Source organism: Nelumbo lutea, chromosome 5, assembly GCF_056320005.1.
Source record: "Nelumbo lutea isolate HS-2025 chromosome 5, American lotus-T2T, whole genome shotgun sequence".
In the NCBI taxonomy this organism is placed as follows: domain Eukaryota; kingdom Viridiplantae; phylum Streptophyta; class Magnoliopsida; order Proteales; family Nelumbonaceae; genus Nelumbo; species Nelumbo lutea.
In genome coordinates, this window is record NC_142688.1 from 59,666,328 (window position 1) to 59,680,630 (window position 14,303).

Here is a 14,303-nt window from a genome sequence, read left to right on the forward strand (position 1 = left end):
ATAGCCTTCCAAGGTGTAGTAAGGGTAGCTCGGCGAGATATCCCGGAATCCCAACCATTAACTACACAACCATGAATGCTTGCCACCACCTCATGCCATAATCTCTCTCTCTCGGGGCCATCTATTGTGGATGCTTTTGTTGGAAAGGAGCACAGCTGCAGACAACAGCAATAATGGGCGTTCCTATCTTATCTTATCTCTTAGCTAGATTCAGTGTTCCTATCTTCTCTCTCAGCTAGATTCAGTGTTCCTATCTTATCTCTCAGCTAGATTCATGTTCCTATCTTATCTCTTAGCTAAATTCAGTGTTCCTATTAATTAGGCAGTAGCATTATTATTTCCTATTTTTTTTAGAAAGTTTCCTTTTAGAAAGTTTCTTAATGTTTTTTAGAAAGTTCTTTTTTAGAAAGTTTCCTTAAGAAGGACTCTTGTAATTCCTATTAATGGATCAGATGTTATTCAATAAAACTATCGATAATTTCAATCAAGAAAGAGCAGAGGAGAGTTGGTGATCTCTTTAACAAATCACCATAAAGGCGCTAAAGATAGGTTCCTCGAGAAAAGGGAGAAACAAGGGAAACCAAGAAGTTTTGCCTGTTAACCAACCTGTGACGAGATCCTATTTGCAGGCCCTTAACACCATCTCCATAGCCACTTCCCTAGAAGGGCTACATTCTTCAGCACTATGTTCCCTATCCCTAAACCCCATTCTTCCTTTGGTTACTATCTCCCATCTGATCAAGTGATCCTTTTTCACCTCTCCTGGTTCCCATAGAAAGTCGTTCATTCTCTTCTCCAGTTTCTTAGCCTCCCTTGGAGGAATCCTAAACACTGAAAGGAAGTAGGTTGGAAGGTTGGAAAGTGTAGCCTTAATTAAAGCTAGCCTACCCCCTATTGAAATGTAATTCTTTTTTCATGCCACCAAACACTTATCAAATTTCTCCACAATAGGGGCCCAAAAACTACTTTCTTTAGAGTTGGCTCCTAAGGGTAGCCCTAAGTATGTCAAAGGCCAAGAAGAAATATGGCAACCTAAGCATTCTGCAATGGATTCAATCTCCCTATTCTCCAAGTTTACTCGAACCACACAACTTTTATCAAAATTTACCTTCAAGTTGGAGGCCCTCTCAAAAGTACTTATTAAAATCTTAAGGTTCTCCACTTTGCTCAACTCATTCCCTTCATAGAAAATAACAATATCATCAGCAAACTGAAGGTGAGTTACTGGAATGCCTCTGTTCCCTATTCTCCATCCCTTTATTTGGCCCTCCTCATCTGCTTTGGAGATCATCCTACTAAAGACATCAACAAGTGTAAAGAGGAAACGGGAGAGTGGATCCCCTTGTCTTAAGCCTCTATTGGCTAGAGAAAAGTCCTTAACCACCCCATTCACCAACACTGAATAACGACAAGAGTTTAAGCATCCTCTTATCCAATTACACCATTTATCCCCAAATCCACGTCTTCTTGACATCTCCAGCAAGAAACTCCAATCCACAAAGTCATAATCTTTCTCCAAGTCCAGTTTGCAAACAAATCCTTTCCTGCCCGATCTCCATATCTCGTTCACACTCTCGTTTGCAATAAGGATCTGATCTGTAATTTGCCTATCCTGTATAAAGGCTCCTTGTGCTTGGCTAACGAGTGAGGGGAGAACTACTTTGATCCTCCTAGAGAGCACTTATGCCAGAATCTTATAGATGCTTGTCACCAGGCTAATTGGCCGAAAATCTTTGGGGTGTCTGGCATCATTCTTTTTGGGAATTAAGACTATAAAGTTGGCATTGATTCCATGACTCACAAAATGTTTTCCTCAAATCCGTTAGGACTCGGTGCCTTATCCCTATCCATAGAAAAAACAACTTGTTTAATTTCCTCTTCCTCAATGATTCTTTCCAGCCATCCCTTATCTGTTTGGTTCAAAGTTGGCCAATTCTCATCCCCTACTATTAACCGATTCTCTAAGGGTCTTTGAAAGATGGATTTGAAGTGATCCAAAATCCTACTAGCAATCTCCTCTTGAGAGATTATCTCCACACCATCAACCTCAAGATTTAGTATCAAATTTTTCCTCGTCCCATTAGCCAAAGCATGAAAGAATTTGGTATTCCCATCCCCTTCCTTGATCCACTTATGTTTGGATTTTTGTCTACAAGAGATCTCCTCCCTCAACAAAGTCCCCTCTAACTCCTTTTTCAGTTTCCTCCTCATTTCTCTGTCTTGCTCATCTATCATCCCTTGGGATTCTTTTGCATATAACTCCTCAATTTGAACCAATAATCTAGCATTTACCTCCTCCACTCTTCCAAATTGATCATTATTCCATTCTTTTATTTTGCCTCTCAACCTTTTTAATTTTTTGTGGAATCTAACCCCATCCCATTTCACTTCTTTCATCTCTTCACTCCACCATTCCTTAACCTTAGTCAAGAAGTCCAGGTGTGTCAGCCACATATTTTCAAACCTGAATGGTCTAGGTCCATTACCAAGAGGTTCTTGTCCTACTTCTATAGGGTAGTGATAAGAGGTTATCCTAGGTAGGGCCTTAGCCACCAAACCTCTCCAGTGGCTCTCCCAACCCTCATTAAATAGGAATCTATTAAGCTTTGAGTAGGTTGGGTTTTCTTGGAAGTTGGACCAAGTGTAGGTAGCCTATAGTAAAGGAAGCTCCCGTAACTCACAGGAATTTATGAAGTCATTGAACTTCCTCATACTAGTTGTAATGGCTTGCCTAGGATTATTTGACTCATTTGTGAATCTTATTGCATTAAAATCCCCCCCCCCAAAACACCAAGGACCTTCCCACAAACCTTGAATTCCATGAAGCTCCTCCCATAACTCATTCCTCTCTCAGTGATTATTTGGACCATACACATTTGTTAGCACCCAAATAAATCCATCTTCCACCATTCTGAATTTTAGGGATACAGTGAAGTTTCCTATTAGCTCCTCTACTGGTTCTACGAAGTCCTCCCTCCACAAAGTTACTATTCCCCCCGAGGCTCCCCACAAAGTCCTCCCTCTAATTTTGTCTCCTGCAACATCACAACATCAGGTCTTTCTCTCCTAAGTAGCTCCTTAATCGATCTCCTTTTTATGGCACTACCCAAACCCCTTACATTCCAGCTTATTATCTTCGTTACCTTTCAAGAATTTAGCCCTCCAATATAGTGTTCCTTCATTTAGAACACTTCTTTCTTTCCCCTTTGCCACTGAACTCGATATCCTCTTCAATGTCCATTATTAGTCTCTCTACTTCAGACTTTTTCTTCTTTTCCCTACCCTTATTTCCCACCGACTTCCTATTCTTCCCTTTATTTCCTAATTCCTGCCCCAATCTATTGGTTCTTGCCTCTGATTCAGGGTTTTTTGGAGCCACCTCTATCATTTCCTCCTTCTATTTATATTCCTCCAGCAGGGCACAAATCTGCTCCCAAATCCATTCTAACTCCTCTTGTTTCCTTTCTAACAACCCAACTCCCTTCTGTAATCGGACTCCATCATTATCAATCACCACTTCCCTGCTACCAGTTGGTTGGTCTGGTTAGGATTCCAGGACATCTGTTACAGGCAGATAACCCAAGTTAGTATCTAAAACCAAATGGATAGGCTTACCTGGAACTAGCATAGATGGTTGCATGTGGACCGACTGCTAGGCATCAATTCTTGGAGTCAGGACTAGGCCCTTCCCCTTTTCCGGACTCAGCCGTGGAAGCGGACTAGGTACAACCAATACTTCCTCACCATCTACAGTCATAGAAACTTTACTTCTCTTTCCCTCTGTGTGAATCCTTAGGCAAGGCTCCAAGTCTGATTCCTGTCTCTCTGGCCTAATGTCCTGACTAGGCTGCACTTATGGAATGGATTCGTTTATTGGCCGGGACCACTCTACCTTACCTCTTTAAGTGTTCCCAACTCCACCTGTCATTTGTATAGCATACCCAGTTTGGGAAAGATCTGTTCTCCGCTGCTAAGGCTCACTCTTCTTTGCGTTTTGATATTACCAGAATCTTGCGAATCCGCCTCCTCCTCTAGGAATACAGTTCAGTGTTTAGTCTACCCTCTTCCAGTATATCTCTTGGTTTTTGGAGGTCGATACTTCCCAAGCTGATGGTTTCTTCCAAATCTGAATTGGAATCAGAAAGTTCTTCATCGTCTGTCAATCTTTCCGAATCAGAGTCGAAAACCTCACTGCTCTTCACACTCATGGGGTTCTGGCATTCCTGTTCCTTATGCGGCATCTTCTTCGAGGGTCTCCACTATAACGAGCTGGAGGCCTTTGTTGAACTGTTCAAACGAGAGAAAGGGCTTGAGGAAGACGATGGTATACAGATTTTACTGTCTACTTGAGGAGCCAACCTTGTCATGTGCTCCTTTAAGTTGTCATGCGCCCCCCTCACTCTTCGGTCTTCTAAGCATAGCCCACTTAACTTTTCGGGCCTACTGGGCCCAGAATTACAATTTAGAGATGGGCCTGCTGGTTGGACCCCGTGCATATTCCTGAGGCTACCAATACCTCTGCCCGACCCGATGAATCACCTCCCTCCTCCCATATTGCACTCGGACCATTCCTCTCCACTGGAGTAAATTGCTTAGGTCCACAAGCAACTGCCTGAGCAAAAGAAACTTTGGTTTTCCCACCGTTGCCTTGTGTAACACGTCTAACACTTATAATGGTTTCCTGATCTGAGTCTTTTGGCCTACCTAAAGGCTGTGCTTCCATTCTTGTGAAAACTCCTTGTTTCTTTTTTACAGCCACTTTCAGACTGCCACGTAGCTGCAGCTCCTCCACCACTTCGTCTTCCTCCTGCCTTGCTTCTCTCCACAGGGTAGCTTCAATGGAGGACAGTAACTACACTGGGAAGAACAAACCCTCCACAGCTACATTCACCTTCCTCGGTATATCTTCTGGTTTTACACCACCTAGTAGAATGGCTGCACTTTGCAGGTCTCCCCAAAAAACACCATCAAGGCGAGCTCCACACAACAAAGCAATTGAGTTTGCTGTTTTTTGATTCCATAGATGGAATGGCAACCCAAGCACTCGAACAATTACATTATCTTCCACTGAGAACACTTTTGAATTTGATGAAATTGACCATTTAAAAACCGAGAAGGTTCCCAGATCATCTTGGATACTTAGGGCTCTAACATTTACCTGGTTTTCAAGAGGGTCCAACACTGCCTTAGCAGGATCAAACGGGGTCACAATAAAGGTGCTTCTTAGCTCCATCTTGCTCTTCAACATTTCTGCAACTTTCCACCAGTCTGTCACCACCCCTCCAGCTTCAACCACTAGCATTCTATCCCATTTTCCTTTTGTCCCCTCTGCTACCAATGAAGGGTCCCTCCTACTATTTGCCATGGCAACAAACTTTTTGTTTGTATCCTCTTTTTTACACAAAAACTGGCTTCTGGTTTCTGGTCATTGTCCCCTTTCATCAACTTTCATATTCTCTTTATTCTCCATTCTCCTTCTATTTAGAAAATTTGTTAGTGTCCCAGAAATCCTTCTCCACCCTTGATAATTCTTTCCTGGAGGAAGACAAATCATTTGTTTCCTTCCGTTAGAGAAATATTCAGTTAAAGAAATAAATGCACTTTTTGCATTCTTCTTGTTCTCCAGCACATACCTCCTACCCGATCCTGAGAAATTTTCTTTCCAATATTTCTGCTTCCCTTTAGCAGCTGCATCAGAGACAAACTCTTTCACCCACTCAATCATTTATGAGCCTTCCACAAGGATCGTGGCTCTCTTCTGTTCTCTTACTTTCAAACCCATTCTTCCTTTGATCCATATCTCTTCGAAGAGAAATTCTTTGGCCTCTATCCTCAGAGCTGACCTCCATTTTACTTTCTCCACGAAACCTCCCTCCACTTTCTCCATGAAGCCTCCCATGGCAGTTAACTGGCTCAAGAATTGTTCATGTGCCACTATGGATGACGGGCATTTCCACTGACAACGATGTCCTACATGCAAATTTCATCTATGAGGACTGCACACAGTATTGCAGCAAGACATCACACAAGTCAGGATAAGATTTAGGTAACTCATTGTCGGTTCATGCTACATGTCTGTCACAGAAAATGCTTCTTCAGGATATTTGAGCTTCTGAGGTTGAAGAATCATTAGGTTATTTTCTTTGGTAAAGTAAGAATCATTAGGTTGAACAGGAACCACTTAGCATATATTTGTAGTTTAATTACAAATAGGATCTTGAGAAGTTCCAAATAAGAATTTCTGCACTTCTTAGATTTCAAAATTGAACCAGAATTCTTTCACTTAGGTTTTAGTCATGGTCATGATAGAATAAGTTTTCTATTAGCCACTAATTTAATAAGAATTAAAAATTTACAGTGGTGTTATAGAGGAAACATGGGTCAGATGTTTCAGATAAGTAAACTACAGAAGGAAAGAGAGACAATAATATAGGTTCCAAAAAATCAGAATAAAACTGCAAAATGAAAAAAAAAAAGAACAAATCTTAGAAGGTACTAATAAAGATGAAGAGATAAACAATAAGGAAATTGATAATGGAAATATGAGGGAGAGGATCAGTTACATAAACTAATTAATGTAGAATGGCTATGACCCAATGATGAGATAGGAAGTTAACAATGGGATAAAAGGAGCTTAAGGATGACTTTAGGATTAAAATGAAGGCTTAAATGGGGCTAGAAAGGTTATGGCTTAAATTCTTGAAAATTACATATTTCTTATGGGAAAATGGAAAATAGAAAACCGAAAAGAAATGTATAGAGGTGGAATTTTTTAATGAAACATTGTGAAGACAACTAGAATTTAGATTATGTGGTAATTTAATTTGAAGGCATTTTGAGCAGCTTTTCAACAAGAAGATGGAAAGTCCTTTCCATAAGAAGACTGAAAAAATTCTGAAAACTAGATTTCGAATGAAGCTTTGGGATAAATTTTGGAATGAAGAGAGGTGATGATAATCTGTGGAGGCGTCTTGACACTAAAGCAGTCAGAAACCATTTGGCACAGAAGGGAAAAATGAAGGAAACAAGAATATTTCAGGCTTTGAAATAAACTAAAGAATATGTACCTAGATCAGTTTTAGTAATTCGTAAATGTTGAATGAACTCCTTTGATGGAGCACTTATATGCTGCTATAGTGGTAATTGCTGTTTGAAAAATGAGAGAGAAGATAGAGAGAGAACCCAAAATCACTCAAGGACCTAGAATCACTTAAGTTTTAAATCACACACTATAAGCATTAATATGCAAAGAACTAATATATAATTCATCTTATTTATGCAACTTAAAACACATACATGGACATTAACAGATTGTTTATAGTTAGCCAAAAGAAGTATTGAAAATTGGCTTGTGCATAAGACAAAAAGTTAAAAGAAGTGACGAGCAAAAGGCTTGGGTAGTCAACAAAAAATGCATGAAATCTTCCTTTTCTATAAAGTAATAGATAAAAAAGAAAAGAGGGTTAAGCACGTGAGTTGAAGTTCAAAACCTGGCCACGTGGGTGACATTTCTTCATCGCCCATGTATAATTTGGTTGATAAGCACCCATGGCAATTTCTGTGTCCCTTGAACCATCCAATGATCTTTGGTTAATGTTTGCAGAACCCATAATAACATACTCATCATCAACTATCATCCCTTTGGCGTGGACATAAATCATAAATCTATGGAACTTTTGAGCTAATCCCTGTGAAAAACAAAAAGGGAATATCAAAACCCAATTCAAGTTTTTATGAATTCAAAAATTGACCATTTTTTGGTTCATAGTTTTTTTATTTTATGTTATTTTGCTTTTGGTTCCCTTTTTATTCATAAGAGAAACAAAGCAACTCTAATTTCACTGGGCTGCATTTGGTTGCATGTAAAACAAGGAAACATGGATTATTTTCCAAAGAATGGTAGAATAGGAAAGCAAATCAGTTTCTTACATTTCCTGTTGTTAAGCTTAAATTGGAAAGCAAATATTAACAGTCATGTCATGCATAGATATCATCTTCATCATCATCCATGCCTTATCCCAACTATATAGGGCCCACTACATGAATCCTGATTCATGAATACATTCTATTTAAAGCCATATCCACTGTTAAATTATTAGTACTTTAATCATCTCTTACTACTTCTATCCATGTTCATTTTGGCCTACCCCTATCTCTTCTAGCCCCTTCCACTTGTAATAAATCACTACTAACTAGAGCTGTTGGTGGTCTTCTATGCACATGACCATCTTAGTTTACTCTCTTTCATTTTATCACCTATTGGAGCTACTCCTAGGTTCCTATGGATGACTTCATTCCTGATTTATCCTTTCTAGTTTTTCCACTCATCCATTTTATCACCTATTGGAGCTACTCCAAGCATTCACACCTATTGGAGCTACTCTCTTTCATTTTAGCATTTCCACTCCTAGGTTCTATGGAGCTACTCCTAGCCTACAAGTTGTTTCTTGACTTGCCAACACCATGCTACATACAACAGAGCTGGCCTTACAGCTGTTTTATACAATTTTCCTTTTAATTTAAATGGTATTCGCCTATCACACAAAAGTCCAGATGCACTCCTCCAGTTTTCCCAACCTACTCCAATTCTTTAGGTGACATCCTCCACAATCTTTCCGTTGTCATGAATTATTGAACCAAGGTACCAGAAATGGTCACATTGAGTTATCTCTTGGCCCCCAATCCTAAGTGTATCCTGATTTACACTCCTATTAATTTTGCATTTAATCCTTCATTAGTTTCATCAATTAAAACAATGTCACCCACAAACAACATGTACCATGGAACTTCATCTTGAAGATGTTTAGTCAATTTATCTATGACTAGTGCAAATGGATAAGGGCTAGGTGTTGATCCTTAGTGAAAAACCATCATAACTGTTGTTAAGAGTCGACTAAACAGGACAATTTGGTCTTTTATCTTCTTATTAAATTGTGCTTTGTCAGTTTTGTCTTATTTTAAGTTACTGTTCCCACACTTAAGTAGGGACATATTAGTCATTGTAATATTATTACATCTATATAAAGCTTGGGTTGGATAGGAGAAAATTGATTCTCTCTAATCCAGATTGTAGTTATCTCATTCTCTCCTATTTTCTTTTGGGTTCAACTATGATATGGAAAAGATATGATATCTGAAAAACTTCTGACTAGTCAATTGGAATCATAAATGTGGTAGTCAATCAGGTGTAATTTATCAAAATTCATGGGTGGGTTTTGATTGGTCAAAACTCTTTCCATACTATATCTTTCTTGCATCATAGATTTTCCCTTTTCTTTTCTCTTTCTCTTATTTCAACCTATGACTAGAACACAAGGGCCGAAGTATTCAAACATGGTACCAGAGCTGTAAAAGAGAAGACACAGCTGCAGTTTTTTTCTCCTTTCTTTTTCCTTCTTTCTTTTCTGGGTTACAAAGTGAGTTAAGGAACTGAAGAGGCTGGGGAAACTCTATTTCAGCACCCTGTGAACTATTGTCATGATGAGTGACAGCCCTAGTGGTCGAGTGGTGGTTTCAACCCTCTTTGAGCAGTCAAGAGGGATTTTCCTTGGTTGGTTGACAGTACTAATGCTGGCCAAAACTATGGCTGAACTTTGTGGTGGAGAAAGTTGCTGAACGTATTACAGGTGTGGTTCTTACATGTCTCTCCTTGTTATGTGGGTTGGAAGGTGTTGTTAGGAGGTGGGTGAACTGCTGTAATGCCTGGGTAATATTTTTTTTTTTGTCTGTGACAATCAGTACTTCTGAATGCCTAGGTAATATTTTTTTTTTGTCTGTGACAATCAGTACTGCTGTAATGCCTAGTAATATTCTTACATGTCTCTCCTTGTTATGTGGATTGGAAGGTGTTGTTAGGAGGTGGGTGAACTGCTGTAATGCCTAGGTAATATTTTTTTTTGTCTGTGACAATCAGTACTTCTGAATGCCTAGGTAATATTTATTTTTTGTCTGTGACAATCAGTACTGCTGTAATGCCTAGGTAATATTCTTACATGTCTCTCCTTGTTATGTGAGTTGGAAGGTGTTGTTAGGAGGTGGGTGAACTGCTGTAATGCCTAGGTAATATTCTTACATGTCTCTCCTTGTTATGTGGGTTGGAAGGTGTTGTTAGGAGGTGAGTGAACTGCTGTAATGCCTAGGTAATATTTTTTTTGTCTGTGACAATCAGTACTTCTGAATTGGTAGTAGAATAGTAGGAGTGGTGTTATTACTTTTGAGTAAACAGCATTATGGCAACAATAGGTGAGACTAGTTGTGATAAAAAATCAAATGTGATGATAAATCCTGATTTTCTTAGTGCACAAATGACATGAACCAAACTTAATGGTGAGAATTATGTGCCATGGACCCAATCAGTGGAGGTTTATCTTAGGGAAGGAAAAAAGTGAAGCATGTAAAGGATGAGAAACCCTCAACTAAATCTTCAGGGTATAGTAAGTGGGAGAAGGAAGATGCTCGGATTATGACATGGTTATGGAATAGTATGGAGCCCAAAATAAGTGTAAACTTTATGTTTCTTGATACAGCGAAGGAGATATGGGATCATGCTAAGAAACACTACTATAGTCAAAATAACACCATAAGGGTATACCAATTCTACCAAGAGTTTTTTTTTTTTTTTTTTTTTTTGCAACATGGAAATCGAAGTCTTGAAGAATACTATGATAGTATGAGAAACCTCGGAAATGAACTCAATGTTTACCATCCCTTAATGTTAAAATTCAACAACAACAGAGGGAACAACTTGATGTGACTAGATTTTTGGTGGGTTTGAAGTCGGGATATGAACCAGTTAGAGCACAGATATTGGGGGGTTCTTCTCTTCCCTCTCTTGAGGTGTTTCCTCAACTTCATAGGATTTCATTTGGACCTACAAAAAACACAACTGCTCCTGATAGGTCAGCATTTTTTGTAACAAGAGGGGGAGGCCATGGTAATCAAGGTGTGGTGATTATGAAATTAGAGGAGGCCATGCTAGTCCTATGTTTAGCCAAGGTGATGGAGGTAATGGTGGTCGGGATTCAAGGGGAGGTCGTGGTAGAGGACAAGGCAATGGTCCTAGGAAGTGCACATATTGTGGTATGAAGGGTGTATGGAGGGACATACAATGAACTTTTATGATCTACAAGGCTACCCCCATGGGAAAATCACGTTGTAGCAAATGGTGGTGAAGTGGATGATAATTGGAAAGCAGATCAAGCATCTCCTACATCTATTGCTAGGAAAGAGATGATGAGTGTTCCTCGTGAAAAATATGAGATGTTTCTCCTAGGCTACATCCCAACAAACCATAATTACTCTTGCTCACTCAAGTATGGCTTGTCTGGCATCCAAACCCTCTCCTCCGGATTATCAATTCTAAGACTCTAATCATATGACTGGAACTCCAGGTGTGCTGTCTTCGCTCCACCTCACACACTGTTACTTTAGCAAATGGTTCTAATCTCCCATTTTCGGTGTTGGTAATGTTGACATTGCATCTGTCCTTATCATCCATTTTATATGTACCTGAATTTCCTTTTAATCTTATGTCTATTAGAAATTAACCAAATCCCTCAATTGTTCCATTACTTTTTACCCATCTTCTTGTGTTTTTCAGAATTTCAAGAAGGGAAAGAAGATTGGTAGAGGGCATGAAACTGGTGAATTGTATTATCTTGATGGTGGTTGCCTTACAATAGCACTTCGGTCTTCCTTACTCCTTTCCAATGGCATTGTAGGCTTGACCATCCGTATCTCAAAGCTCTCAAACAACTTGTTTCGTCATTGAGTCGTTTGTCATCACTACAATGTGAGTTGTGTCAGTATGGGAAACACCATCAGGTTTCCTTTAGTCATGATGATTAGCGTTCTTTTACTTTAGTCCATTCAAATGTTTAGGGTCCGAATAGAATTGTGTCTTATAATGGTTAAAAATATTTTGTAATTTTTGTTGATGATTATTCAAGGATGACATGCATTTATCTTATGAAAGAAATAAGTGAATTATCCTCTATTTTTCAAAAGTCCCATGCTGAAATTCGCACTCAGTTTGATGTTCCAATAAAAGTTCTTCGTTTTGATAATGACAAAGAGTACTTTCTCACTTTGTTGCAACAATATTTGGAGCATCAGAATATTATTTGATAGAATTCAGGTATATAGTGTTCTTATATTTCGAAATAATAAGGAGAAGAGGAACCTATAGAAACAACAGAGAGAAGAGAAGAGAGAAGAAGAAGAGAAAACAGGCCTAGTCGAACTAGAGAACTACTCTCTCTAGTTGACCAGGTTTTATTTATACATTTCTAAAAAACAAATCAGAATTACTCTTGTGCCCTCACTTAGGTGAGAGACACATCAGCTAACTTAAGACCTACTCGTAATTACATCCAACATATAACTTAATGTAAATTGCCTATACTACCCCTCTATGGCCGACTTTAACACTCCCCCTCAAGCTGGTGAGTATATGTCATATAGTCCCAGCTTGTTACATATGTACTCCACTCTTCCCCAACTCAACCCTTTGGTAAACAAATCTTCCCAATGATTTCTTGTGTTCACATATGTTGTACTCATCACTCCATTAAGCACATTCTCTCGTACAAAGTGGCAATCAACTTCTATATGCTTTATTCTTTCCAGATTAGAGGAAATATGAATTACAATTTGATTATCACAATATAGCTTCATAGGAGTGTCAATTGAGTACCCCAAAGTTTCATAGTATGGCTCATGAGTTTAAACCCCCAATAGTTAAAACAACTATGTATATCACCCTTGTTCTTAAATATAGGCACCATACAGTTGTTTCTCCAATCATTAGGCATGTATTCTTTTAATATCTTATTAAATATATTAGTTAACCAAAATAAACATACGTCTCCAATGACTTTCCACACTTCTATTGGAATCCCATTAAGTTTTAACCCCTTTCCTTCTTCTTCTTATTTAGTGCCTCTTTTACTTTAATAGGGCTAACTCAGTGTTTTAAAAGCACAAGGCGCAAAAAAGGCACAAGGGTCAATTTGCGCTTGAGGAGCAAGGCGCAAGGCAAGGCGCGCGCCTTTTTGAAGTAAGGCGCAAAATTATAAAAAAAATGCTAAAAAATAAAAAAAAAAATGTCTGAAACTTCAAAAAATGCCAAAATATTCAAAAAAGTAAAAAAATACTAAACATAATATTAATAAAAAATATAAACTTAAATTTTAAAATAATGTTTTAAAAAACCTATTATCTAAAATTACAATACATAAACATAAGGTGTAATTATGTAAAGCATATTCAAATGAGAATTTAAAAATAAAATCAAACATATAAAACATTTTCAAGCATTTAAAACCTCTAATCTCTTTTTTCACTCAATTGCATTACTTTATTTAGCTAATGTAACGTAAAACATATTACATTCCTGATTCTACGAGACGCCTTTGTGCCATGCCCCGCAAGGTAAGCCTAAACAAGTCCAAGTTAGCTCTCATATTCTTAGTTTTCACACAAAAAATAATGATTTTATAGTTTTACTTGCTTTTTAAGAAGGCATTTTATTAGGATGAATGAATGAACAACATTACCAAATTGGGGTGTGGCACGGGTCCGGGGGCTCCTCCTCTGGGCTGAGGCGCAAGGTGCACCAAGCGCACGCCTAGGCTCACAACACGTATGCCTTTTGAAAGGACTGCGCCTAGGACCTAGGCAAGGTGCATACCCTCAAAATGCTTTTCGCCTATGTGCCTAGGCGCGCCTTTTAAACCACTGGGCTAACTTTAAGTAGTCGTACAAGACTATAGATACTCTTTAGGTTTTGAACAGAAAATAAAAGAAAAGAAGAAAAAGAGGAGAGATAGAGAAGGAGCACTCGTAGGGGAAGCTTTGAAAGAAGAGAGTGGTTGGAGTGCATAAAACAGCCGCCCCACTCCTTAATTTATATACATAGTTTCCTAATTGTAAAAGAACTTTAATGCTTACATGGCAATAAAAGATAAGATTAAAATAAAACTAATCCTAGATAAGATAGAATAAAACTAGTCCTACTAGGAAAACTTATCCTAATCAATTAAATCTAAGTACATCTCAGGGTGTCACACGAATACACGTAATGTGGGGTCCATAGTTTCCTACACCCCCTCAAGTTAGGTAGTAGATATTTGTCATTCCCAACTTGCATAAATCTTCTTCTAACTTCTTTCTTGAAACAGCCTTGGTGAGAAGGTTTGCAAGCTGCATGTCAGAGGTGATGTAGGGAAGGCATACTTCTTGAGTTATAACCCTTTCTCTGATAAAATGCCGGTCCACTTCAATATGCATAGTTCTGCCATGTT

The 14,303-nt window shown here is 38.6% G+C and overlaps 1 protein-coding gene across 7 annotated transcripts in view; it reads right to left on the bottom strand.

Annotated features, from left to right (window-relative positions):
* The window catches only part of LOC148852646 (phospholipase D delta-like), a 137,967-nt gene that overhangs the window by 13,234 nt on the left and 110,430 nt on the right, over positions 1 to 14,303 (bottom strand). For all 7 annotated transcript variants that reach the window (XM_088947009.1, XM_088947013.1, XM_088947007.1 and 4 more), the window contains one exon: positions 7,491 to 7,688. In XM_088947009.1, the coding sequence (XP_088803135.1) occupies positions 7,491 to 7,688 (198 nt within the window). The remainder of the gene's footprint in view (positions 1 to 7,490; positions 7,689 to 14,303) is intronic.